At 42.7% G+C, this 27,472-nt stretch overlaps 1 protein-coding gene across 1 annotated transcript in view; it reads right to left on the bottom strand.

Moving 5' to 3' along the window:
* Positions 1-27,472, bottom strand: part of LOC109910021 (complexin-1) — a 61,279-nt gene that overhangs the window by 11,070 nt on the left and 22,737 nt on the right. Inside the window, exon 3 of the mRNA XM_020509154.2 lies at positions 4,726-4,904. Coding sequence (XP_020364743.1) covers positions 4,726-4,904 — 179 coding nt within the window. The remainder of the gene's footprint in view (positions 1-4,725; positions 4,905-27,472) is intronic.

Here is a 27,472-nt window from a genome sequence, read left to right as displayed (position 1 = left end):
CACAGGTTTAATTACAAATGACCTAGTGTTTGGACATGGTGTGCACTGACTTCTGGCAGTGCTCTGTGATGACTGGGGTTCACCCAGGCCACCTCAGTCCCTGTTGTCTTATGTGTGTGTGGTTTCCGGCAGTGCCTGTGCACCGCCGGTGGCTGAAGAGGACTGTCATCTTCACAGGTGAGGACGAAAGGAATATTTTGGGTTTGTGTCTCATTGGAAGGTGAAACTTTGCCCCAGTTTGAGGTCCTGGGCGCTCTGGAGCAGGTTTTCATCAAGGATCTCTCTGTACTTTGCTCCATTCCTCTTTGCCTCGATCCTGACTAGTCTCCCAGTCACTGCCGCTGGAAAACATCCCCACAGCATGATGCTGCCACCACCATGCTTCACCGTAGGGTTTCCTCCAGACGTGACGCTTGGCATTCAGGCCAAATAGATCAATCTTGGTTTCATCAGAACAGAGAATCTTGTTTCTCATGGTCTGAGGGTCTTTAGGTGCCTTTTGGCAAACTCCTAGTGGGCTGTCATGTGCCTTTTACTAAGTAGTGACTTCAGTCTGGCCACTCTACCATAAAGGCCTGATTCGTGGAGTGCTGCAGAGATGGTTGTTCTTCAGAGGAACTCTAGAGCTCTGTCAGTGAACATCAGATTCTTGGTCAGGGAGGCCAAGGCCCTTCTCCCCCAAGTGGCCAGCTCTAGAAAGAATGGAGGCCACTGTGTTTTTGGGGACCTTCAATGCTGGATAAATGTTTTTGAACCCTTCCCCAGATCTGTGCTTCAACACAGTCCTGTCTCGGAGCTCTACGGACCATTCCTTCGACCTCATGGCCTTGTTTTTTTCTGTCAACTGTGGGACCAACTGCCTTTCCAAATCATGTCCAATCAATTGAATTTACCACAGGTAGACTAAAATCAAGTTGTAAAAACAGCTCAAGGATCAATGGAAACAGGATGCACCCGAGCTCAATGTCCAGTCTCATAGCAAAGGGTCTGAATACTTATGTAAATAAGATATTTCTGTTTATTTTTAATAAATTAACAAACATTTCTAAACCTGTTTTCACTTTGTCATTATGGGGTATTGTGTGTAGATTTGTATTTTATTTCATCCATTTTAGAATAAGGCTGTAATGTAACAATGTGGAGGAACATGTCAAGAGGTCTAAATACTTTCCGAATGCACTGTACGGAGTTTCTACAGAGAAACGGGGGTTGTGACGACTCTCCCATTCTGTTTACCGTATTCTTTCTCTCTGCTCTTGTTTTCCCCCCCATACATCAAGGAGACTCTCTCCACGCAGACACACTGTTGTTTTTGTTGTGACATTTTGGGGCTTCTTTGTGTTCATTTGTTTTGGCACCTCTCAACACCCCTCATTATCACCATCTATGCATGCATCCACTACACACACCACTGTTACTTGTATATAGTTTACTTAGTGTAATAAATATATTTAGGTTATTTATTTATCTCCGTGTTTTCTCTGTCTTTGTTATGGTCTACGAGCCGGTTTGTAACAATGGGCAAGACTAAAGATTTAAGTGCTTTTGAATTGGATAGGTACTGGACGCACCGGTTTGTGTCAAGAACTGCAATACTGCTGGGTTATTCATGATCAATAGTTTCCCATGTGTATCAATAATGGTCCACCACCCAAAGGACATCCAGCCAACTTGACACAACTGTGGGAAGCATTGGAGTCAACATGGGCCAGCATTCCTGTGGAACGCTTTTGACACCTTTGAGTCCATGCCACGACAAATCGAGGCTGTTCTGAGGGCAAATGTGGGGGTGCAACTCAATATTAGGAAGGTGTCCTTCATGTTTTGCACATTCAGTGTATATTTTCACACTATGAGGTTGTAATAATACTGTGAAATTGTTAAAATGATCATGCCTGAAATTGATGCCTGTTTTGGTGGGATGGAGTTTTGGCCTGCCTGGTGATAGCCTTTTAACTACTTTGGAGGTATGAAACAAACAGACAATCATATCAGTCCAAAATATCAAATTCCCAGTTCATGCTTCAAAACCAACTTTATAAGAGGTTTAAATATAGGTTATATTTGATCCATGTACATTAAGGCATTGTTGGCAGAATAGATGGATGCAGTTAAATCCATCCAATTACTATAATTCACCACAATACATTTCTTGGTAGTGCAAGAAATATTGCTATCAGGTTGTAAATCACCGCTGGCCTGGTACATTGCTTGCTGCCTCCACCCATTTGGCATGCACTGTTCAGTTTTATTGACTCAATTTTTTAAACAAAAACGGACGACTAAGGCTGGAAATGTCAATACAATCAAACTAGCAAGGGCAATGAACACAAGTCTGTCATAACGTGGCTATTAAGCTAATGCACATGTGTCAAACAAGGCCAGTGGGCTGTATAGGACACACAAACGAGTATAAATGAGTCAACGATTGAGTCATCTAATTTATTAAATTACAGTCTGATGCGCTCGCATTGGTGAATTCAACTTCAATTGCACTGCTTCCATGTGTCCCGTTTACAGCGCGCAGCGGAGGGAAAGTGTACAGACACACGCCACAGTCCTAGCTCGGCTCCTAAAATGTTGCAGTCGGTCTTCGTATTTTAAAGCTTGACAATTAATAATCTAAAAACTAAACCTGCAACAAAAACCATGCAAAGGAGAAACACGGAGGCCTATTACAGCAACAATTGATCAGTAGTCTAGGCTGGCCGTACCGGAGCAGTGCAAAAAAATACAACTAGTTTTAAGTTTAAATGTTGCAACAATCTTGCTACGTTTTTGTTATTTGGAGTTATTACATACTTTTTGATTAGAGTTGCAGCATATTATGCACATCTGCAAACATAGCAGCAAAGGCTGGACAAATATAATTTATATTTTATTTTAATGTTAAAATGCTATATACAGACATTATAAAGGGCCATTGGGTTTGCAGTTGCATGTAAAAAAATAAAAATCAAATAGGTTATGTCTGGCCTGCAATTTCGTTGATTTTTTTTCAATATGGCCCTTGCGCTGATTGAGTTTGACACCCCTGGGACACCAGGCATAACATTACTTAGCTAGCTGCTGGGATGATGTCATAGAATTTTTCAGTTGCAACAGCTAGAGATGCAAGTGTCATGGTTTAGCTAGCATGAAATGTGAATCGCTTTACTACTGTAGCTAGCTTGCTATACTGAACTTGAACGATATCCACAGTTAGCATATTACTTTAGCATATCTCTTTGTTGTCAATCAAATGTATTTGACATCGATCAAATGGGCAGGCAAGTTCCCATTCAGTTGTCAAAAGGTGGGTTAAGACAAGCATGCCTTGGCAGGCAAGCTGCAGAATGACGAGCAGTCTACTATTCCCCATTGTTTATCTGTGCAATTTTGACGGTCAACTAGATTTTTTTTAAAGGTTTGAGGGTTTAAATAATGTTCCCTCGTTCGATTTTAGCCAATCTTGCTCTGGCTTGCATTATTTGTTGATCTTGTTGTTATTGTTGATGTGCATAGGCAACCGAGGGACAGAGAGCCTACCTTTTTCTTGGTTGTTTGATGAATAGGACTCCCGTGGTGTTTATGTATTTGCAGAAATCCATTCAGGTGGATTTTGGCGAATGCGTTCTAATGATCTAAACTGACCCTGTTGCTACTGCCTGTAAACACAGTCCAGTTCAAAGTGAGTTATGGGGTGGCAGGTAGCCTAGTGGTTAGAGCCTTGGCCTAGTAACCGAAAGGTTTTAAGATCGAATCCCCAACAAGGTTATTTTTACCTTGTTGGGGATTCGATCTTAAAACGTTCTGGTCCTGAACAAGGCAGTTAACCCACTGTTCCTAGGCCGTCATTGAAAATAAGAATTTGTTCTTAACTGACTTGCCTGGTTAAATAAATGGCCAGTGTACCAAATGGATTATTTGCATATAGGTCTACTGTAGCTCTGATTGGCTATGGCACATCGGTCCATGTAGACTCCTGGACAAGACCGATTGTTTTATTAACTGCTTTCCCACTCTATATTGCTAGAGAATTTTAACATTACATTTTGAAATACATGAAAATGACCATGAGTGCTTGCTTGTCATATTCTTCCTGGGGTTCTATATGAACAGATTTGAATAAGATTTCATATTGCTAAAATGCTGTCAGTTCCACTTTAATAGACCAATAAGAAAGAGTTCCAAACCTCTGCCAATAACAGCCAGTTTTCAGTTTTCCCCTCCCCACTCAGACCACTCCCAGACAGTCCTAGATAAAATCTTGCTTGAGAAATTAGTCTTTGCTAAGAAGACATTTAGTCAGTCTCCACAGTCTTCAGTTTCCAACACTTGCTGAAGCTGCACTTTGTCATTTCTGTCTCTCTCCAAAGCAAGGGCTCTCATGACTCACTCAAGCTCACAGATAATTCTCCAACTCTAAAGCATGTTTCTCTGAGGTTATATCAAGTCACTCTTTTCTTGCCAGGCCCAAAAGACACTGCTACTGAACCAAGCTACCAGATTTTCAACATTGGATGACATGGAAATAATGATCAAATAGGAATTCAACAAGCATAGTGCATTGTTTGTTTATGCACAGACAGATAGACATACACATAAACACACACACACATCAACATTATAATAATGTATGCATGAGTTTTGCTTCGGGAGGCAATCACATGTGAGTATGAAACTTGCAATGGGATTGAATATATTTAAATAAGATTCATAATTTAACAGGATTACATTTTTTACCTTATCCCTGATGCCCTGTCGGACATTTTCTCTCTCCGATTCCATTTTTGCATATTTTGCCTTCCTCTCCTCCTCCTGTTGCCGAAGTGCCTCTTGTCGTTCCTCCTCCTTTTTCTCCGCATCAGGGTCCTTCTCAGCCTCTTCCCCACCCAGCATTTTCCCCATGTCTTTGGTAGCTCCTTTAGAGGTGAACGAAAGGGGGGGAAGACATGTCAGTCATGGGTCTGTTATGAGGGAACCCACAGTACAGTATTGAACAACAGAGGAAACAACAACTCCGAACGTGAACCCATTTAAAGACCCTCTAAATGATTTCCTTTTGATGCGCTTTGCGTTGGACTCTTCGGCCATGGCTATCTCTGTCAGAGACTGTGGACAACTGGACAGTGGGTCAAGACTTGAGAACAAAGGTCTTTTTTTTATGGCTTGGAGTTCTGTGGCAGGATTTGAAGATAGCTGATAATAAGCAGATAATAGGACATCCTCTCATTGATCTCTACCCCTGGCCGGGCTTGTTAGATATGCTAGAAAAAAAGAGCACAGAGAAGTCTTATTCAATGAAGTCTTATTCAATGACATCTGGATTTCATTACGGAATATACCGTAGCCCTGGAGTGCGTCACTGGATCACTTCTATTCCGAAGTGAAAAGAGGCTGGACAGACTTGCCAAAAGCCCAGTGAATAGGCATTACCTCAGAGACCAATTGCTCATGCATACTCTGCATTGACCAAGCAGATGGACATTTACATACTGTATGTCGAAATGTTGGACTATTGGGAAGGAAAAGAGAGCATGAAGACAAAAACGCAGGCAGTTATTATAAATGGAGAAGAGGGGAGTTGATTAACATCTAATGGCTTATTCCGTGCAGACATTTGGCTTCTAGTAGTTGTAAGTGGTGACAGGTCATATAGATCACATCTGGGACGTGAGCATGTTTTCCTTCCCAACTTTTTGGAAAGTGTTCCCCTCGTCATAATTAAACGGTTTGCTTAACCTGCAAAACTGACACTATGCCAGCTGCTCTGAGCATTATGACAAAAAAATCACACTAGGACAGTCAGATCACTTACACTGTCAAATTAAACAAATCCACGTTGCTACCTTTTTGATGTCCCTGAGAAGGATGCTTGTGTATTTTCCTCAAATCAAGACCACACATTTCAGCAAAATACACTCACGAATAATAGATTAAAGAATGTCTACATAACTTTAAAAGATGTAAAAGTCAAATACTACATTTCGAGTGAGAGTCAGATCGCAGAGGGCTGCTCCAATGTGTATTCTCCTCACATCGAGGTCTGACACGGAGCGTGTCGAGGCATGAGACATTGTGTATTCAGTACGGAAACTTCACATACTCTCCTCCAACAGCTGGACCCATGCCTGTGCTCTCGCTCTCTCTCTCACGGCTGCCCATGGATACCCAGACACCCTCACACACCACACCGCTCATGCCCCAACTCGCTGGAAATGTATTTTAATGAGAACTGGGCCTCCCTGATGACAGAGGAAGATGCAGTGGAGATGTCTCCACCACACCCCATCCTTCACGAACCTTTCCCGGTCCAAAAGGCTTACTCTTTCAGCATTAGTCTTGCTGTCTTGATCCAATCTGTGCAAAGTTCCCTTCAAGCCAGGCTGCACCTACCTCTCCAGAGGAGGAAGAGAACACACGGCCATCTGGTTTCAACCCGAAATGTATGAGATCGCCCGCCATGACCTTCGGGGTCGCTGGCTACTCTCCACCATGCATTCTGATGCTGGTAAGCAGGAGTTAGACAAAACTACAGCACCTCGTCCTGAGAAGAGAACGTTAATTCATAAACACACTGTCAAATTTGGTGTTTCATTAGCGAGTTAGCATAGCAAACAAACGACTAGGACTAGGTTTTGTCGACATCTCACAAAGGGTCATTTGAGGTCTCCTCGTTGCTTTACACATCAGTCTTAACAGTTTCATTCTACAGTGGATGTCATATAACGTGCCATTGAACACCAATTTTGATGATACGTTGCACGTAGGGGTGAAATAGTGGTGAATTAAATGAAATGGAGTTTCTCTCCTTAGCATTGGAGACCACATAGATTTGTAATGAAAAAGGATCTGTTCAAAACTGCACAATCCCCCCCACCTATAATATTGTAACCCTTAGATGCTTCCATTTCCAATTGTGGTCCACTGTATTCATTGTATAATGAGTGGGGTGTGATGTTACATCGTGTCTTTAAATGTAAGCCATTTGGAAGCAAGCTGAATACAAAGCTAAATCTGAATGAGGCCATAAAACGATCGACCGTTCTACAAAAACCCTTATAATGTAATACATTCACGGCTGAAGAAAACAGTTCCTTTTCGAGAACTGATGAAAAGGCAAGGCTGTGATGAGCTGTGTTGAAGAGCAGACTTGTTGCAGTGACTTCTACGAAGATCATTCGACAAAGAACAAAAAAACATTGAGGCATCGTGGGGAACAAATATTTCACTCTAACTAATATTTTCACTCAAGGTTAAATAAATAAAGAAGAATAGAATAGAATAGAATAAAGAATATCCCGTCTCAACAATGTATTGAACTTCTCTACAAGGTAAGAGCCCCTGTCACTGATCTCCCTCCAGCGTGTGTGGAGCCACAGACGTTTGAGTGAACACTCTCCGCGGTTGCCAGACGCCTGGGAAGATGTTTCCAACTTGCACACACATTTGTTTTGAGATTCTTCATGTACTGTAATGAAAATAACTCTATAAATCTACTATTATTATTATTTTTATTATTATCATCATCTGAAAAATAGAAATCATGCACAGAGTCTTGCTACTTTCAACATGTGGTTCATTGTTACATATTGACAGACAACTCTATCACACAGTCAAGTTAAATCCTAAATACAGTATTTTGTCATGGTTTTACCATCTCTGTGTGTGCAATGTTGTAATTAGAATTGATTTCACAAAATATGGCCCTTTCCTGGCCCTTGGCTGTTAATAAGTCAGAAAATCTACATGGAAACCCTGGCTTCCGGCAAAACAACTTTCATAGGTATACTGTATATTCTCAGCCTTGTTTGTCTTTATTACTGTTGACGATGACATCTGAACGTTATCGGCTTTTAATTAATACCATTTTCTCTTAGCAACGCTGTTCTGTTCCTCTTCTCCCATCACACCGTACGCTTAATCTCAGCTCCCCAGGCCAATTAGCTCATCTGATTGTGACAAAGTTGCAGCGGAACAGCATGAGACAGCCACCATCCCTTTAGTCATAGTGGTGCCACTCCCTACCAGCTGTGTAGCCTAAGTGCTAATGGAAACGGTCTGGTTGCTGAGGCCTTTCGGCCGAATTTACTGAGAGGAGTCTGTGTGTGCGGCTAGCTAACAGGCGCTAACGGGCGCCAACTCAACAGAGCTTAAAAGGGTCTCCTCAGTTCAGTCCAGAGGGCCAATTTTTAATGGTGAAAGGAGTGAGTGTGCATCGTGCACAAAGAGTTGAAATTGAAAGGGATCAGGAGAATTTGAAGTTGTGGATGAGCAAGGTCACGTGTTGGCCTAAAATGTGCTGTGTTATGTAAAGGCATGCAGTGGACTTGGTGGAGAGTGTGAGAGTGATTGGAAGAGTGGATGAAATGGCACACTTGACAGGGTGTCTGTGTGTGTGTGTGTGTGTGTGTGTGTGTGTGTGTGTGTGTGTGTGTGTGTGTGTGTGTGTGTGTGCGTGTGCGTGTGAGTACACAGTAGCTGTCTTTTGCTTGTGTGTGTGTGGCAGAGGAGGCTGTTGAGGGGAGGACGGCTCAAAATAATGACCGGAATGGAGCAAATGGAATGGAATAAACACATGGAAACACATGTTTGATGTATATGATACAATTCAACCAATTCCGCTCCAGCCATTACCACGAGCTCGTCCTCCCCAATTAAGGTACCCCCAACCTCCTGTTGTGTGTGGGTGTTTGGAGGTGGCTCCGTGTGGGTGTTACTGGCAGAGAACAAAATGTACCACTCTTGTCAGAATGTGACTATGTATGTGTTTGTGAGTGGGTTGTGTGGGATTCTCCGTTCCTGCCAATGGCACTCCCGTCCATGTACAGTGCATTCAGAAAGTATTCAGACCCATTGACTTTTTCCACATTTTGTCACATTACAGCCTTATTCTAAAATGTATGAAACCATTTTTCCCGTCATCAATCTACACACAATACCCCATAATGACAAAGAGAAAACAGGTTTAAGACATTTTTGCACATTTATAAAAATAAAATATATGGAAATATTACATTTACAAAAGTATTCAGACCCTTTACTCAGTACTTTGTTGAAGCACCTTTGGCAGCGATTTCAGCATCGAGTCTTCTTGGGTGTGACGCTACAAGCTTGGCTCACCTGTATTTGGGGAGTTTCTCACATTCTTCTGTGCAGATCCTCTCAAGCTCTGTCAGGTTGAATAGGGAGCACTGCTGCACAGGTATTTTCAGATTGGGTTCAAGTCCAGGCTCTGGCTGGGCAACTCAAGGACATTCATAGACTTGTCCCGAAGCCACTCCTGCGTTGTCTTGGCTGTGTGCTTAGGGTCATTGTCCTGTTGGAAGGTGAACCTTCGCCCCATGTCTGAGGACCTGAGCGCTCTGGAGCAGGTTTTCATCAAGGATCCATCTGTACTTTACCCCATCCATCCTTTGCCTCGATCCTGACTATCCTGTCTCCCAGTCCCTGCCGCTGAAAAACATCTCCACAGCATGATCCTGCCACCCCCATGATTCACCATAGGGATGGTGCCAAGTTTCCTCCAGATGTGACGCTTGGCATCCAGGCCAAAGCGTTCAATCTTGGTTCCATCAGAATCTTGTTTCTCATGGTCTGAGAGTCTTTAGGTGCCCTTTGGCAAAATACAAGCGGGCAGTCATGCCTTTTACTTAGGAGTGGCTTCCGTCTGGCCACTCTACCCTAAAGGCCTGATTTGTGGAGTGCTGCAGAGATAGTTGTCTTTCTGGAAAGTTCTCCCATCTCCACAGAGGAACTCTGGAGCTCTCTCAGTGTGACCATCGGGTTCTTGGTCACCTGCCTGACCAAGGCCCTTCTCCCTCGATTGCTAATTTGGCAGGGAGGCCAGCTATAGGAAGATTCTTTGTGGTTCCAAACTTCTTCAATTTAAGAATGATGGAGGCCTCTGTGTTCTTGGGGACCGTCAATGCTGCAAAAATGTTGTGGTACCCTTCCCCAGATCTGTGCCTCGACACAATGCTGTCTCCGAGCTCTAAGGACAATTCCTTCGACTTCATGGCTTGTTTTTTGCACCTTCAACTATGGGACCTTATATAGACAGGTGTGTGCCTTTCCAAATCATGTCCAATCAATTGAATTTACCATAGGTGGACTCCAACTAAGTTGTAGAAACATCTCAGGGATGATCAGTGGAAACAGGATGCGCCTGAGCTCAATTTCGAGTCTCATAGCAAACGGTCTGAATACTTATGTAAATAAGGCATTTCTGTTTAATAAATTTGCTAAATGTTCTAGAAACCTGTTTTTGCTTTGTCATTATGGGATATTGTGTGTAGAATGCTGTGGATTGTTTAAAAATAAAATCAATTTTGGAATAAGGCTGTAACAACAAAATGTGGAAAAACTCAAGGGCTCTGAATACTTTCCGATAGCACTGTATATGCACCACTAAGTGTGTATGTCTGTGGGTTCCTTTATGTCTGTGTGTTCCTTTAAGTCTGTGTGTTCCTTTATGTCTGTGTGTTCCTTTAAGTCTGTGTGTTCCTTTAAGTCTGTGTGTTCCTTTATGCCTGTGTGTTCCTTTAAGTCTGTGTGTTCCTTTATGTCTGTGTGTTCCTTTATGTCTGTGTGTTCCTTTATGTCTGTGTGTTGCTTTAAGTCTGTGTGTTCCTTTATGTCTGTGTGTTCCTTTATGTCTGTGTGTTCCTTTATGTCTGTGTGTTCCTTTATGTCTGTGTGTTCCTTTATGTCTGTGTGTTCCTTTATGTCTGTGTGTTCCTTTATGTCTGTGTGTTGCTTTATGTCTGTGTGTTCCTTTATGTCTGTGTGTTCCTTTATGTCTGTGTGTTCCTTTATGTCTGTGTGTTCCTTTATGTCTGTGTGTGTTCTTTTATGTGTGTATGTGTGTGTATGTGTGTGTGTGTGTGTGTGCGCGAGTGCGTGTGCATGTGCGCGTGTGTGTGTGCCTGTGCGTGTGTAAGAAGGTTGCTGTCCTTTCTGAAGGACTGCGAGGGCGGTGACGGCGGCCCCTGCCGAGCCCAGACACAGGTGGCGTTTGCGGGGCGCAGCGGGACCAGCTCAAGGACTGTGTGTTCCTTCTCCTCCATCTGTCACCCTTCACATGACCCTCGATCTAGCCCGACATGAACTATATATATCTTCATTAATAATTAGTAACTTCATTTTTGTTTTGTTTTGAGAATCTTTATTTACTGTTTTTAATTTTATTTTTATTTCACCTTTATTTAACCAGGTAGGCAAGTTGAGAACACCTTTATTTAACCAGGTAGGCAAGTTGAGAACAAGTTCTCATTTACAATTGCGACCTGGCCAAGATAAAGCAAAGCAGTTCGACAGATACAACGACACAGAGTTACACATGGAGTAAAACAAACATACAGTCAATAATACAGTATAAACAAGTCTATATACAATGTGAGCAAATGAGGTGAGAAGGGAGGTAAAGGCAAAAAAGGCCATGGTGGCAAAGTAAATACAATATAGCAAGTAAAACACTGGAATGGTAGTTTTGCAATGGAAGAATGTGCAAAGTAGAAATAAAAATAATGGGGTGCAAAGGAGCAAAATTAATTAATTAATTAAATACAGTTGGGAAAGAGGTAGTTGTTTGGGCTAAATTATAGGTGGGCTATGTACAGGTGCAGTAATCTGTGAGCTGCTCTGACAGTTGGTGCTTAAAGCTAGTGAGGGAGATAAGTGTTTCCAGTTTCAGAGATTTTTGTAGTTCGTTCCAGTCATTGGCAGCAGAGAACTGGAAGGAGAGGCGGCCAAAGAAAGAATTGGTTTTGGGGGTGACTAGAGAGATATACCTGCTGGAGCGTGTGCTACAGGTGGGAGATGCTATGGTGACCAGCGAGCTGAGATAAGGGGGGACTTTACCTAGCAGGGTCTTGTAGATGACATGGAGACAGTGGGTTTGGCGACGAGTATGAAGCGAGGGCCAGCCAACGAGAGCGTACAGGTCGCAATGGTGGGTAGTATATGGGGCTTTGGTGACAAAACGGATTGCACTGTGATAGACTGCATCCAATTTGTTGAGTAGGGTATTGGAGGCTATTTTGTAAATGACATCGCCAAAGTCGAGGATTGGTAGGATGGTCAGTTTTACAAGGTTATGTTTGGCAGCATGAGTGAAGGATGCTTTGTTGCGAAATAGGAAGCCAATTCTAGATTTAACTTTGGATTGGAGATGTTTGATATGGGTCTGGAAGGAGAGTTTACAGTCTAACCAGACACCTAAGTATTTGTAGTTGTCCTCGTATTCAAAGTCAGAGCCGTCCAGAGTAGTGATGTTGGACAGGCGGGTAGGTGCAGGTAGCGATCGGTTGAAGAGCATGCATTTAGTTTTACTTGTATTTAAGAGCAATTGGAGGCCACGGAAGGAGAGTTGTATGGCATTGAAGCTTGCCTGGAGGGTTGTTAACACAGTGTCCAAAGAAGGGCCGGAAGTATACAGAACGGTGTCGTCTGCGTAGAGGTGGATCAGAGACTCACCAGCAGCAAGAGCGACCTCATTGATGTATACAGAGAAGAGAGTCGGTCCAAGAATTGAACCCTGTGGCACCCCCATAGAGACTGCCAGAGGTCCGGACAGCAGACCCTCCGATTTGACACACTGAACTCTATCAGAGAAGTAGTTGGTGAACCAGGCGAGGCAATCATTTGAGAAACCAAGGCTGTCGAGTCTGCCGATGAGGATGTGGTGATTGACAGAGTCGAAAGCCTTGGCCAGATCAATGAATACAGCTGCACAGTAATGTTTCTTTGTCTTTCTACTGTAATGAAAATAACTGTATAAATCTATTATTATTAAATCTATTATTTGAACAGTAGGAATCCTGCAGAGAGTCTTGCTACTTCCAAAATGTGGTTCATTGTTACATAGTGATAGACAACACTATGACAGTAAGGATCTTCCATAGAACGTCATGCTTTGGGTGCAGCAATACTGTGCTATTCCTTCAAGCTACCTCTCAAGAAGGGTCAGGTGGTAGGATATTGTGAAAGCAACGGTCTTTGCATAGCTAGACACATAGCAGGCACCAACCTAAAGCACACAGCAGTTTGTTCAAACAGCCAAGAAATAGCTTGGTTGGTTAAATAAATAAATAAAAAACACTGACCACAGGGAGGTAGTTTGCTTTTTCACATGGATTGCAAGAGCTAGATCAATTCTCCATTTAATCTCTACTCCCCAGCAGAATAGTTTGCCTCCCCACACACATCTACCATTTCCCACCCAGTGATGCAGCTCCCAAAACCATAACAGCGTGCAAAGGTATAATCTGGAATTATATATCTATCGGTGGTGGCTGAATGGGGGGGGGGGGGGGGGGGGGTGACAATATAAAAGGGCCACAAGGGCTGAGGGATTTGGCCTGCAGACAGGCGGTAATGAGACTGGGGGTTTTAATGTGTTGGTGAAGGGGGTTGGTGGAGGAACAGGGCGGATGAGCCACCATATCTAAGTAAATCTCCCATGGGAAGATGGAAAACGGAGGCCGGAGGTTCAACATTGCTGCGTTTTATCACCCATTCTCCGTCATTATTGTTGGACTGCAGCTCGCAGACTTTCAGCATGGAGATGAGCGAGCAGAACCGAACGCATGTATCACTGTGAGGCTCACACCAATCTACCTGCAGAGGACGCAGATCTCCCATGGTTCATTGTATACTACAACCAAGAGCCACATTTGCAATAAAGTAGGATTCACCCACAGTGGTATGAGTGTGTAGGGGAATACATCTAGTATTGTTGAAGGGGGCATATAGACAGAATCTATATGGCGCACAATGATGATGTCATTTGGACAGTTGTATACTCTTTTCGCCACAATCATAGGAGGAGTAGACCTACAGTACCACTTGCTGCCTTTAAATAGAGTTTAGGGCTGATGGATTTTCTCTGCTTCCTCAGATAAGCACTGTCTTTGGTGGAGCGTGCTGTAGCAACCATGGGCAGTCCGGGGTGGTTCACTTGGTTGCCTGCCAGAGATCACAGAAGACCATTGCGGACCTTCACAAGTTATAATGCTCGTGTCACTGGGTAAACGGTCACGGACGGCAGCGAGGCGGAGAACACAAACCCACTGATACTGAGGTAACTGAGGAGTCAAGATGGCCCACTTCACAGGATGTGAGATAAACTTAAACACCACGCTGAGTAAATGCTGAATAAAAGTCTGTGTTCGGTGACTTTTACAAGCTTTGTGCTTAACAAGAGCCTTCAGTTCTGAGGAGATGCAGGAAGATGAGAGGGTTCAGCCAGACTGAACGAGACACAATGTGACAGGCTGGAACTATGCAGCCGAAGGGCACTATACCCTTTAGACAAAACATTTCCAAACTCAAATGGGGCATAAAGTAGCCCTCTACAGAGAACAGCAGTATAGTACAGATTAGAGCGTACATTAACAAAATGTATTAATATCTAATGCTGTGTGCTAACATAGTTTTCTCCTTTGTATTCATTCTAAAGAGAAATCTGTTTAGTCCAATGTTCCAGGGTTGTTAAAGGGCACAGCTAGAACCTTTAAATCCCTCAGTGTTCATTTTGGTACCAAGGCCTAAATATAATCAGCCAGTCTGCTGCTAACACATGTCATGCTGCAATGAGATAATAGGTAAACAATTAAAGCATCTATGAAGGACAAAGGAATGCAACCAGACCTAATTAACCTAAAATAGAGGTCTGCAGAATGCCTTTCCTTCCAGGAAGAATCGTGTACTTTTATATTCAAACAACTCAATTATAATTCCTGTCTGACTTGCCCCCCAAGTATCAAATAATCCAATACTACTTTGATACAGAAAGACGTTTCTATCATCTATGCTTTAATCAAATCAACATAATGACAAGTTGGCATGTCATTTCTGTTGCATATTTCCGACACAATACCAGACTTGAATTTCAGGAGGACAATAGTGTGGAAATGGATGTTAAGTTGATGTGAACATTCTCCCCTCCAGTCACCCCTTTTGACCTGTGTGCTGTCTGAGTGGATCTACCAGGACTCCTCCTGACTCAGAGAAAGCAAGCACAGTATTTAACTGTGTTCGTCATGCCTGGGCAAGCGAAAGGCATTACATGTACTTCATCCTAGCCCTTGCACTAAAGAAGAAATGGCATTCCCCAAGGTTCAATTGTTGCTGCTTTTTGCTCTTTTAATTCCCTTGACTCTGCCACCTCAGGTCATTTCTATGCTTTAGATATGTCGCTGTTCTCCACCATTATCAGCATCCTCTGCGTGCCTCTGTATTTTTTAAATCTTGCTCAACCTCAATTTATGTAGAATAATTAATAGAAAAAGTTTCAAATATATTTAAGTTACCAATATTGTTTTGAGGACTGATCCAACTATGATGGAGGAGGTAAAATACGTGTAACTGTCATTAGATCAAGCTCACTACATTAGCATACCCCCAATTCGGACTCTAGCTGTCTATTAGAAGACCTATTCAGATGGGTTCATCTGGATGTAGCCAGTTATAGACGCCCACGCCAAACTGTTTATGCATTAGATGATTCCCAGGGTCACGCAGTCAACTTACAAATGATTCAGGTCCTAATTATGAATTGCTTGTGCAAGCGTAGTTGTGTTCCTATTCACTTGTTTTGCCAGGTGTGGTGGTTAAAAGGAATTAAGCTGATGTCACTCCGGGAATATTTTGCACAACTCATACTTTGAGGCTTCCATATAATTGCCTCTGAAACATGACTTGATTAGTTTGGAAAGTAGGGCAAAGAGAATTAGGATTTTTAATTAAAATGACAGGTAATCAAATCCATACGATCTAAATTACAAGATAAAAGAGGGTGATTTAAAATGGCTTTTAAAGATCTGCATAGGCATATAGATTCACCACTGTGTCTGGCTTTCAAAGATCTACATAGACGTATAGATTCACCACTGTGTCTGGCTTTCAAAGATCTACATAGACGTATAGATTCACCACTGTGTCTGGCTTTTAAAGATCTGCATAAGTGTATAGATTCACTACTGTGTCTAGGACTATAACCCCATAACCATCCTAGGCAGAACTTGCATGTCACCTGCACATATGCTATTCCCTCACACCTTGTAAATAGACACCTCCCAATCAGTACCTGTGAAGTTGGCATCTGTGAAACCCATTTCACAACTGTTATGTGATTAACAACTCTACATGTACACGTCATTGTCTCAATTATCGCATTACTTTGATTAACTAGCATAAAGGTTTTATGTCTCATTACTCAGAATAGCTTCACCTGTTATACCTACAGTATCTATTTGAGCTTGCATTGTGAATTTGGCAACCAAGAGCTCAGGTCTGTAGCCCTCCCTTGGAGATTGGCATTCGTTGTAATGATATTTTCTACGTGAGTGGAAATGGTGGCGTTTCTCCCAGTCCATCTCTTTGTACAACCGTTTACTTGCTTTGACAACTGCACTACTCCATTCACACGGAGGACAATTGCACTACCCCATTCACACGGAGGACAACTGCACTACTCCATTCACACGGAGGACAATTGCACTACCCCATTCACACGGAGGACAACTGCACTACTCCATTCACACAGAGGACAATTGCACTACCCCATTCACACGGAGGACAACTGCACTACTCCATTCACACGGAGGACAATTGCACTACCCCATTCACACGGAGGACAACTGCACTACTCCATTCACACAGAGGACAATTGCACTACCCCATTCACACGGAGGACAATTGCAATATCCTCTGAGGTAGCATTCCTCTCTCAGTATTTTCAAAGCCATTGCTAAACTACTTAAGTGGATGGTTCCAGCTCTCTGTTAATGCCATTCTTCTCTGTTTGAAAGGGAGTCACATGTGAGGCTGAAACGCGAGCAAGATATACAGTAGGGTACATATCACTGCAATCCATGCTAAATCAACTAGAACCACAATGGTGTCAGGTAACATCAAAGAATTCCCCTAGAATCTAGAGCATCAGATTAGCATCAATTGTCCTCTCAGTGGTGATCATTCCAGAGACTGGTTATTGGGGACTGGGTTAGTGTTAGTGTTAAAAATTAAATACAAATTCTCGCTGTTGCAAATGATAAATATTGAGTTGAAAAAGGAAAATACGTTTTCAAGAACATTGTAGACCCTTTTCCAGTTCACGACACACTGACGTCACGCACTGATGCACGCCACTCTTGGCTGCAGTAAGCAAACCATCGCCATTTGTATTACTTCGAAACAAAATCACTTTTATGGGTTCTCATATGCTTACAATGATGTTTTGATTTTTGCTTGAACTGTTGATAAGATTATATTTAGTTGTGATCTTTGCAAAATAACTATTTTGGATGCATCAGTTGTTAGCTAGAATGCTAACGCTCATTGACATAGGCTGTAGCAATAGCTAGCCAAAGAGTCATTTTACTGGTTGAAGTTCACGTGTTTTATTTAAAAGTATAATGCAGTTGATTTGCATTGATGACACAAACATTATATTAAGCAGGACATTCATACAAGCCTTAAAATACAATCATAATCCACAAGTAGTGTGAAATGCACTCATAAGCAACATGTAAACCTGTAAACGTGTTCTTGCGGCAATGTTTGCAAGCACAGAATGGAGTTTATATCTCCTTTGTCTTCATGTGTGCTTTGTGTTAACCACTAATGCTTACTGATGCAAATGACAAATATTGACTTGAAAAAGGAAATGCATTTTCTAGAACATTCATCTAGCAGAATGATTGTTATGGAGGTTAAATCCTTAAAGCCATTTGCTATAGTTTTCATGGAGTACGGAATATTTCAAGAGGGACCACATTAATGTCATGTGAAATATTTCTGAAATTTGCAAGTCAAAATGTCACTTGACGAGAAGATATTGTGTGTAAAGGTAGAGATGCAAGACCAATGTAGACCTACAAGCATCTCAGTGTTTACTGGCTCCAGTGACCAAGACAACAAATCGTGTTAGAACATCTGAATCTCAAACCCATTACCCACGCAATATGAAAAGCCCATGTACTTGTAAGAACATGTAAAGATGTGCTTTGCAATATCTCTGTTGGTTAGAATGTGTTGCTTGCAACATGACATGGGCTGTGAGTTTGATTCCCGCATAATAAGCCTCACATGCCTTTTGAGTATATGTATACCATAAATCACTTTGGATGAAAGCCTGTGATGAATGAGCATATTATTCCTGGTATATAACAGATTTTAAAATGAGGTCTGACCTACAAAAGCTGCCATCACCTTGGGCATTATCCTAAGATCTCTGCTGCACTAGGAGGGCTCTCTGATACTTTGGTATTTACAGTATTTTCAGTGTAATTCATGCACATTGAATTGTATGCCTTGGGGCTCCAATCCCTTCCCCCAGTCTCTTCCTGGTGGCTTTGCCTTCAGCTCCCATCTTACTCCCTGGCTTCACGCTAACGTCAGATGGTATGATTCCATCCTTTCTTATCCCGTACTTGCATGGCTTTGGAAGAAGTTCATTAGTCCAGCGAATCATTAGCTCTCTTCTGCGCATAATCACATCTCCCCATCCGCTCTGCCATTCGTGAGAAACACTCATTGGATCACGCAGGCAATCTGATCTCTTAGATAACTAGCACCATCGTTCAAATACGAGATGACTTTTCCCTCGCCGTCATGCATGGACTGAATTCGTATGGCTTCGGATAAGCATGTGACATATGACAATCCCTTTCACAGCATGTCACCTATGTGGGAGCACTAAGAGTGTCACTACAGATCTCTGAAGGCTGATGCATCTATGCATTCCAAGCGTATGCCTCTAGAATCCACACCATTTGATTACATTCGTTTCCTTCATTCTTCATTTGATATGCTGTTTTCTTAGGCTCTTGAGTGTTTACAGTCAATCACATAGAACATATCAGCTGCTTTGGTAATACTGAGAAAACTAAGGCTAAATTCATCTCCTTTGTCCTCATGTGTGCTTTGTGTTAAACGCTAATGCTTGCTGATGCAAATGACAAATATTGACTTGAAAAGGAAATGCATTTTCTAGAACATTCATCTAGCAGCATTCTATTGTTATGGAGGATAAATCCATATTTCTCCCACAGAGCCAACAAACCCTATTGTAATGATGGGAAACTGTATAATAAAACATCTCCTTTCTTACAAGGGATGATGGCCCATTGAATTATTGAAAGCTTTGTCACAATTGCAGATTTCAGCCTCTTTACATTAATGTCATGTGAAATATTTCTGAAAAATGTAAGTCAAAATTGCCTGACTTGATGTCACATACTGTAAGTGTTATTAAACAAATTTGTTTCAAAACTCCTGGCAGAGGCTAGTATTCTTCTTCTTCAAAATATAATCAAAAATATATACTGAAAATTATGAATACCAACCTTCATGCGATTATCTCTAGTCAGTGTCATTATAACAAGTTCTTATGCCAGGGCTGATGTTAGCATACCACCAGGGCTGATGTTAGCATACCACCAGGGCTGATGTTAGCATACCACCAGGGCTGATGTTAGCATACCACCAGGGCTGACGTTAGAATACCACCAGGGCTGAGTTCTTCTTTGAAGTGCCATGCTGGGAGAGAGGGAGCTGAGAATTGAGGTCACCGTTAGCTTCTGTAACAGTTTGCAGTAGCTGAGAGGACTTCTTGCTCAAAATATCAAGCAGGTGCTGGTAAAGAGGATTGGCCGAGGAGGAAACAGGAGAGAGGAGGCAGGCGAGAAATGAGAGGAGACAGGGGAGGGGAGGCAGGAGAGAGGAGAGAGGAAAGAGGGAGCAGGATAGAAGAGACATGAGAGAGGAGAGAGAAGAGAGGAGACAGACGAAAGGAGACAGGAGAAAGGAGACAAGAGAGAGCAGAGAGGAGACAGGAGAGAGGAGACAGGAAACAAGAGACAGGAAGCATTAGAGAGGAGAGAAGATAGAGGAAGCAGGAGAAATGAGACAGGAGAGAGGAGATAGGAAGCAGGAGACAGGAGACAGAAGAAAGGAGACAAGAGAGAGGAGAGAGCCGAGCGGGGACAGGAAAGAGGAGAAAGGAAGCAGGAGAAATTAGTCAGTAGATAGGAGAGAGGAAGCAGGAGAGAGGAGACAGGAGAGAGGAGACAGGAGAAAGGAGAGGGGAGACAGGAGAGAGGAGACAGGAGATAAGAAACAGGAGAGGAGAGAGATAAAGCAGGAGAGAGGAGAGCGAAGACAGGAAACAAGAGAGAGGAAGCAGAAGACAGGAGAGAAAAGACAGGAGAGAAGAGAGATGAAGCAGGAGAGAGGAGACAGGAGAGAAGAGAGATGAAGCAGGAGAGAGGAGACAGGAGAGAAGAGAGATGAAGCAGCAGAGAGGAGACAGGAGAGAAGAGAGATGAAGCAGGAGAGAGGAGAGAGAAGAGAGATGAAGCAGGAGAGAGGAGACAGGAGAGAAGAGAGATGAAGCAGGAGAGCGGCGACAGGAGAGAGGAGACAGGAGATTAGAGAGAGGAAGCAGGAGAGAGGAGAGAGAAGAGAGGGGACAGGAAATGGGAGAGAGGAAGCAGGAGACAGGAGAATGGAGAGAGGAAGCAGGAGAGAGGAGACAGAGGAGAGAGGAGAGAAGAGAGATGAGAGAGGAAACAGGAGAGAGGAGACAGGAGAGAGAAGAGAGGAGACAGGAGAGAGGACGCATGAGAGGAGAGATAAAGCAGGAGAGAGGAGAGAGGAGACAGGAGAGAGGAGAGAGAGGACAGGAATTGGAGCGAGGAAGCAGGAGACAGGAAAAAGGAGAAAGGAAGCAGGAGAGAGGAGACAGGAGAAAGGAGAGAAGAGAGAGGAGAGAGGACGCAGGAAAAGGAGACAAGAGAGAGGAGAGAGGAGACAGAGAGGAGAGAGAAAGCAGAGAGACAGGAGAGAGAAGAGAGGAAAGAGGAGAGAGGAGGCAGTAGATAGGAGAGAGGAGACAGGAGAGAGTAGACAGGTGAGAGGAGAGGGGAGACAGGAGAGAGGTTGCAGGAGACAGGAGAAAGAAGACATGAGAGAGGAGACAGGAGAGAGTAGACAGGTGAGAGGAAGCAAGCGAGAGGAGACAGGAGAGAGAAAAGTGGAGACAGGAGAGAGGAAGCAAGAGAGAGGAGAGAGGAGAGAGGAGAGGGGTAACAGGAGAGAGGAGAGAGGAAGCATGGAATAGGAGACAGGACAGAGGAGCGAGGAAGCAGGAGAGAGCAGACAGGAGAGAGGAGAGCGGAGACTTGAGAGGGGACAGGAAACAGGAGAGAGGCAGCAGGGGATAGGAGACAGGAGAAAGGAGAGGAAGCAGGAGAGAGGAGACAGAATAGAGGAGCGGGGAAACAGGAGAGAGGAGACAGGAGAGAGGAGAGAGAGGACAGGAAACAGGAGAGAGGAAGCAGGGGACAGGAGATAGAAGAAAGAAGAGAGGAAGCAGGAGAGAGGAAGCAGGAGAGAGGAGACAGGAGAGAGGAGAGAGGAAGCAGGAGACAGGAGAGAGGAGACAAGCGAGGAGCGGGGAAACAGGAGAGATAAGACAGGAGAGAGGAAGCAGGAAAGAGGAGACAGGAGAGAGGAGCGAGGAAGCAGGAGAGAGGAGACAGGAGAGAGGAGGGCGGAGACAGGAGAAAGGAGAGTGAAGACAGGAAACAGGAGAGATGAAGCAGGAAACTGGAGACAATAGAAAGGAGAGAGGAAGCAGAGCAGAGAGGAGAGGAGCGGAGTGCTCTGACTTTAACACGTTGACTCATCCTCAGCCACTGATCTTCGCCTTCCAACCAACGCCAGGTGGAGCATATCAATTTCCATGATTTTACAGCTCCCTGACTGTTTATTTTCTACCCGATAGTTAGATTAGAGTGTGGGAAATTAGTCAAAACATGGCCCATGATGAAGAAAGCTAGTGGTTATGCAGCATATCACCTACAGAGATAACCCATCCCAAATGGATGGGTGCCATTCAAATGAGCACTCAAGATCAAGCTCTTTGCCAGTCATTTGAAGTCCTAGGTTGCACATGATTGCATGATACCTCTCCCCAATATCATATACACTAAAATTAGAACAAAATGAGAGAGGATTGATAGTAGTAAAACACTTTCTACAGAGAAGTGTGCACCGATGGCAGTTACTCTTTTTAAAGGAACTCTAGTTATTAAAGGAACTCTAGTTATTAAAGGAACTCTAGTTATTAAAGGAACTCTAGTTATTAACGGAACTCTAGTTATTAACGGAACTCTAGTTATTAAAGGAACTCTAGTTATTAAAGGAACTCTAGTTATTAAAGGAACTCTAGTTATTAAAGGAACTCTAGTTATTAAAGGAACTCTAGTTATTAAAGGAACTCTAGTTATTAACGGAACTCTAGTTATTAACGGAACTCTAGTTATTAAAGGAACTCTAGTTATTAAAGGAACTCTAGTTATTAAAGGAACTCTAGTTATTAAAGGAACTCTAGTTATTAAAGGAACTCTAGTTATTAAAGGAACTCTAGTTATTAAAGGAACTCTAGTTATTAAAGGAACTCTAGTTATTAACGGAACTCTAGTTATTAAAGGAACTCTAGTTATTAAAGGAACTCTAGTTATTAAAGGAACTCTAGTTATTAAAGGAACTCTAGTTATTAAAGGAACTCTAGTTATTAAAGGAACTTTACTGTGTGGTTTTGTTTCCTGTTTTGTATCCTAATGTACCTGACTTTGTTCTGGTCATGCCAACAAACACAACGTCCTCTGTATTGGACACTCAATTTGATCTCCAAAAGCAAATAGCAAATCCTCAGCATGAGAAAGTGGGACAATACTAGAGAAGATTACAAATCTCTCCTTGTCCCCTCGTAGACCATTAAGCGGGATTACTCAGTTCCCCTCGAGGACTAGCCTCAGGGCTGGAGTGAGCATCAGGTGTTGCAGTCACTCACATGCAATGTACTCATCTCTGCTCTCCGAGACCGTGCAAGTTCGTGTCAGCGATCACTCAGGCATTGGGATGAGTTTTATGGCCTCCTTGTGCGTTCTCAAAGGCTACGGTGGCATCGGCGTCGTCTGTGACTCAGTGAGTCACGATTCGGGAGAGACGCGCCGCCCTGAGTGTTCATAGCCAACATTGCCCCATTCTATGAATTATTGTTTTAATGCATCTGACAGGAGTTACTCGCTCAGAAAATGTACCTTTTATCCTTTTGGGGGAATGGCAGTTCTTGTTGACCCTCTGAGTTTTTTTTGGTGTGAACTGGAAGGTGTCAGATGTGGGTTGATCTGGCATCAAAGCTGCTTAGATGCTCAGCTCGCTGGTGATAAAAGCCCAAGAGGAACACCAGAAGGGTTATCTGAGCCCAGGCTGTAGAGATAAGACTCCCCCTCCAACTGGCTGGTGCTGTGTTCCCAGAAAGCTCATGGAGGAATGTATCTATTAGGACTGTACATACATGTCTGTCTGCCCATAACAGATTATTCAACACATAACACTCCAGGTGCTGTTTTTCTCGCCTCAGCACTGAATAAACACGAACTACTCGGCACTCCTCGCATCACATACTCTCTGTTTGCAACCCAATTGAAGCCATAAGTGATTAGCAGCTTTAAGATTAGCATGCAATCCAAATTAGTCCCGTTTTCTTTGAAAATACTTATTGTTCTATTCCTTATTTATTTATCTTGTGTATATTCTTGGCATCTAATCATGCTACTTAATCATGTACACTGTCCTGCTGTTTTAGCATTTTTAGCAACTTCCTGTCCGGTATTGTTTTCCTTTCGTTTTGAAGCACATGGCTGCTTTTGAATGATTCATCTTGTCTTGTTGTGTCTATAATTGTATCATTCATCATTTTGAGCACTCACTAAATTTGTTTATCATGACATCCATGTTTAAAGGAAAGTCGTTACCTCGACAGTGTGCTGGACTGAGCGGAAGAACAAGACAAAGGTTACAAGTGACACAACGTTTTATTCATGGGATGTCCAATGCTGTCCTGATTGAAAACCGCTCGTCGTTGCACTTTGATATTTCGACACACTCGCCTTGAGCCAACTCCACTGCTAATGAATCGTTCATTTCATCTTTCTCAAGCAGACACTCTTCATCTGGATTCACGACATTGTTATGTCTGCATTAGTGTTGAACGAATAACCTTAGTGAAACCTTGTGAGTCAAGCTCACCCTGAATTTCACTTGTTGTAGTTGCCTTGACCAGTGAGAATCCTTATAAACTGCAACTATTGTTTGAAAAAAAAAATAATAATAATCTATGTGGCACTTCAAATATTTCAGCTGCTTCTTAGTGTACGATGGTGTTCGTCAGAGTATTGCAAATCTATATTGCAATTTGGCTTGGCTCCACATTTAGGTACTACCAACCGTTAATTCACTGTTCATTGTGGAGCGGAATGAGAGGAATGTATCAAATACATCAAATGCATGGTTTCCAGGTGGTCCATGCCACTCCATTTGCTCCGTTACAGCCATTATTATGAGCCGTTCTCCTCTCAGCAGCCTCCTGTGCCTAGGGTACATACTTTTCCTCTGGCCATTGCCTGACCACGTTTAGAGTATGAAAGGCATAAACTGTACCCAATAAAGTTGGATCTGCTTTGTCTCATCATCTTTCAGGCTGTGTTTAGGTGCTGTTGGCAGCACATCCAGAAGACCATAACCCTAACCCAAATTCGTCAATACCTCATCAACAAACGGCTTTCATCCAGCTCATGTAGCCTTTAGGGCCAAGGATCTTTGTGAAGGGTATGGATTGGAGAGATACCACAGTGCTGTTGTCCTCCAGGACAAAGCCTGCTATTGATGTCTGACCTGTGCAGCCTCCTGATAGCCAACCTGTCAATTCCCTCTCTAGATGATCGCTGTTTCCCGATCCAAAAGACGTTCCATTCTCAAAGGCATTGGGCCCTAAAGCTGATATCGATTGGGTAATTTTGTCAGACCAGGGATTCAATGTGCGAGCGTGACATTCAGCCAGGTCAAGCTAACAATAAGCATTATTGTCTGTCAGGTGGGAGTGCTGAGGCAATCGGGTTGTGGATTGCCCTGTGGTGGAGTCTAGGAGATAACCTTTACGCCAATGGCTGGTCTTCCCTCACATCTAGAATGGATCAAGTCATCTGTCTCTCTCTATGTCAGAGCAGCTCTGTATACTCCGCTGTCTGCCATCCCCTCTATCATGTCCCACAAATACATTTCACAAAGGCCTGTGATCAATTGGATGTGAACGCTGTCGTTGATTCGGCTTGTGTCGCAAAAACTCTCTCATTCAACTCGAGTTCTCTCCTTCCCTTTTATGTGAACCTCTCAGTTCTTTCCTCCTCTCTGGATTCTTCCATAGCCGCGGGAAGTAAGGGCACTGCAGCACCCCCTGATGAATCACAAAATACATTAACCCCCCCCAGCACCCCCAACCTAAAACATCTGTCAACAAGTTAGGGCTGCAACGTCAATCCAGTTGATGAAGTGATCTGATTTGCTATTGTTGTTTTGTAGGCGAGAATCTCCAGTCCGTGCTAAAACAGACCTTATTTTGGATGGGTTTCCATGACTCATTGCCAGGATGTAAGTGGCCAATTCCATCCTCTTTCCATCCCAAGCCACTGACAAAATGAACAATCCCTAAATTGAAGCAAGTGTAGCATTTGCCTACCAATTCAACCGCAAACTAATTAGTACTCTATTGTGTCCAATAACTGCACCACCTTTTTTGATGGTGCAGACTCATCCAAATAGTCAATCTATTTGTTTTCCACATGAGCTATATGCACAGTGAGCGTTAAGCTGAGAACATAGACTTCATAAGCCAGCACACGTATCAAAAGCCAACACCTCAAAAAGCCCTTTCCCTTCACTTGCATTAAAGAGGGATTTGCGGAACTATTTTCAGAAGCGAAAGCAACAACAGCAGTAAATACCAAGTGAGCCTTGAAAATGAACCAATCGGCGTCACAGGTGAGGAAAAAGTAGTAAGCACACTTTGACCTCTCCAGCCTTCAGTAATTGCTCAAGCTGTTTTTCTTAGATGAATTGCATTGCTTTCAACCAGAGAGCTTTCGGGAATCAACCTTCCGTCTTTTCTTACTCGCCTACAAAGAAGCTGGAGATATAGACTCTGAGGTAGTGACGCTGTAAACCAGGAAGCCAATTTCTAAATTGGATGTTGTGTATTAACATGCTTTAATCAACATTCCCAAAATGTCACTTCTTAACCTATACAATGAATAGTTCCAGCATTGAAATGCTATAAAATCACAATCTCAATATTCAAAGGTAATCAATCCCTTTAGAATTTGAGCTCAAATACAAACCAATCTCTTGTTCAGTTGTGCACCGGGGCCTCACACTCTTTTCTGGTTAGGGCCAGTATGCGCTGTTCTGTGAAGGGAGTAGTACACAGCGTTGTACAAGATCTTCAGTTTCTTGGCAATTTCTCGCATGGAATAACCTTCATTTCTCAGAACAAGAACAGACTGACGAGTTTCAGAAGTGAGTGCTTTGTTTCTGGCCATTTTGAGCCTGTAATCGACCCACAAATGCTGATGCTCCAGATACTCAACTAATCTAAAGAAGGACAGTTGTATTGCTTCTTTAATCAGCATGACAGTTTTCAGCTGTGCTAACATAATTGCAAAAGGATTTTCTAATGATCAATTAGTCTTTTAAAATGATAAACTTGGATTAGCTAACACAACGTGCCATTGGAACACAGGAGTGATGGTTGCTGATAATGGGACTCTGTGCACCTATGTAGATATTCCATTAAAAATCAGCCGTTTCCAGCTACAATAGTAATTTACAACATTAACAATGTCTACACTGTATTTGACCATGCTGGTCATTTATGAACATTTGAACATCTTGGCCATGTTCTGTTATAATCTCCACCTGGCACAGACAGAAGAGGACTGGCCACCCCCCAGCCTGGTTCCTCTCTAGGTTTCTTTCTAGGTTTTGGCCTTTCTAGGGAGTTTTTCCTAGCCACCGTGCTTCTACACCTGCATTGCTTGCTGTTTGGTGTTTTAGGCTGGGTTTCTGTATAAATCAATTTGAATTTGATTTTAACAATTTGATGTTATTATAATGGACAAAAAGTAGCTTTTCTTTCAAAAACAAGGACATTTCTAAGTGACCACAAACTTTTGAACAGGAGTGTAAGTCAATTCAAGCTTTATTCATATAGTTTTGTTGAACAGGAAATACATAATATAAAATATTTCATATTTTCATATTTTTATCATATTTGTACTGTGTACTTGAGCTTGTGTTCTCAAAAGTGACTACACCTCAGCAATTTATAACTATTTTACCAGAAAGGTGAGATTTAAACCTTTTTTTGAGTATGCAACATCACTAGTTATGGTTTATGGACCTCTCATGATAAATAATCACTTTTGGGGATTACGTACAGTAGATTACATTTTCGATTACATTTAGTTACATTTAAACATTTACCATGATTTTTGAATGACTACCTCATCTCTGTACCCCACACATACAATTGCCTGTGAGCAGTCAAGCAGTGAATTTCAAACACAGATTCAACCACAAT

The sequence above is a fragment of the Oncorhynchus kisutch genome, linkage group LG19 (assembly GCF_002021735.2).
Source record: "Oncorhynchus kisutch isolate 150728-3 linkage group LG19, Okis_V2, whole genome shotgun sequence".
NCBI classification, from domain to species: Eukaryota; Metazoa; Chordata; class Actinopteri; order Salmoniformes; family Salmonidae; genus Oncorhynchus; species Oncorhynchus kisutch.
The sequence above is the reverse complement of the archived record's forward strand: the minus strand, read 5'-3'. Positions and strand labels throughout refer to the sequence as shown.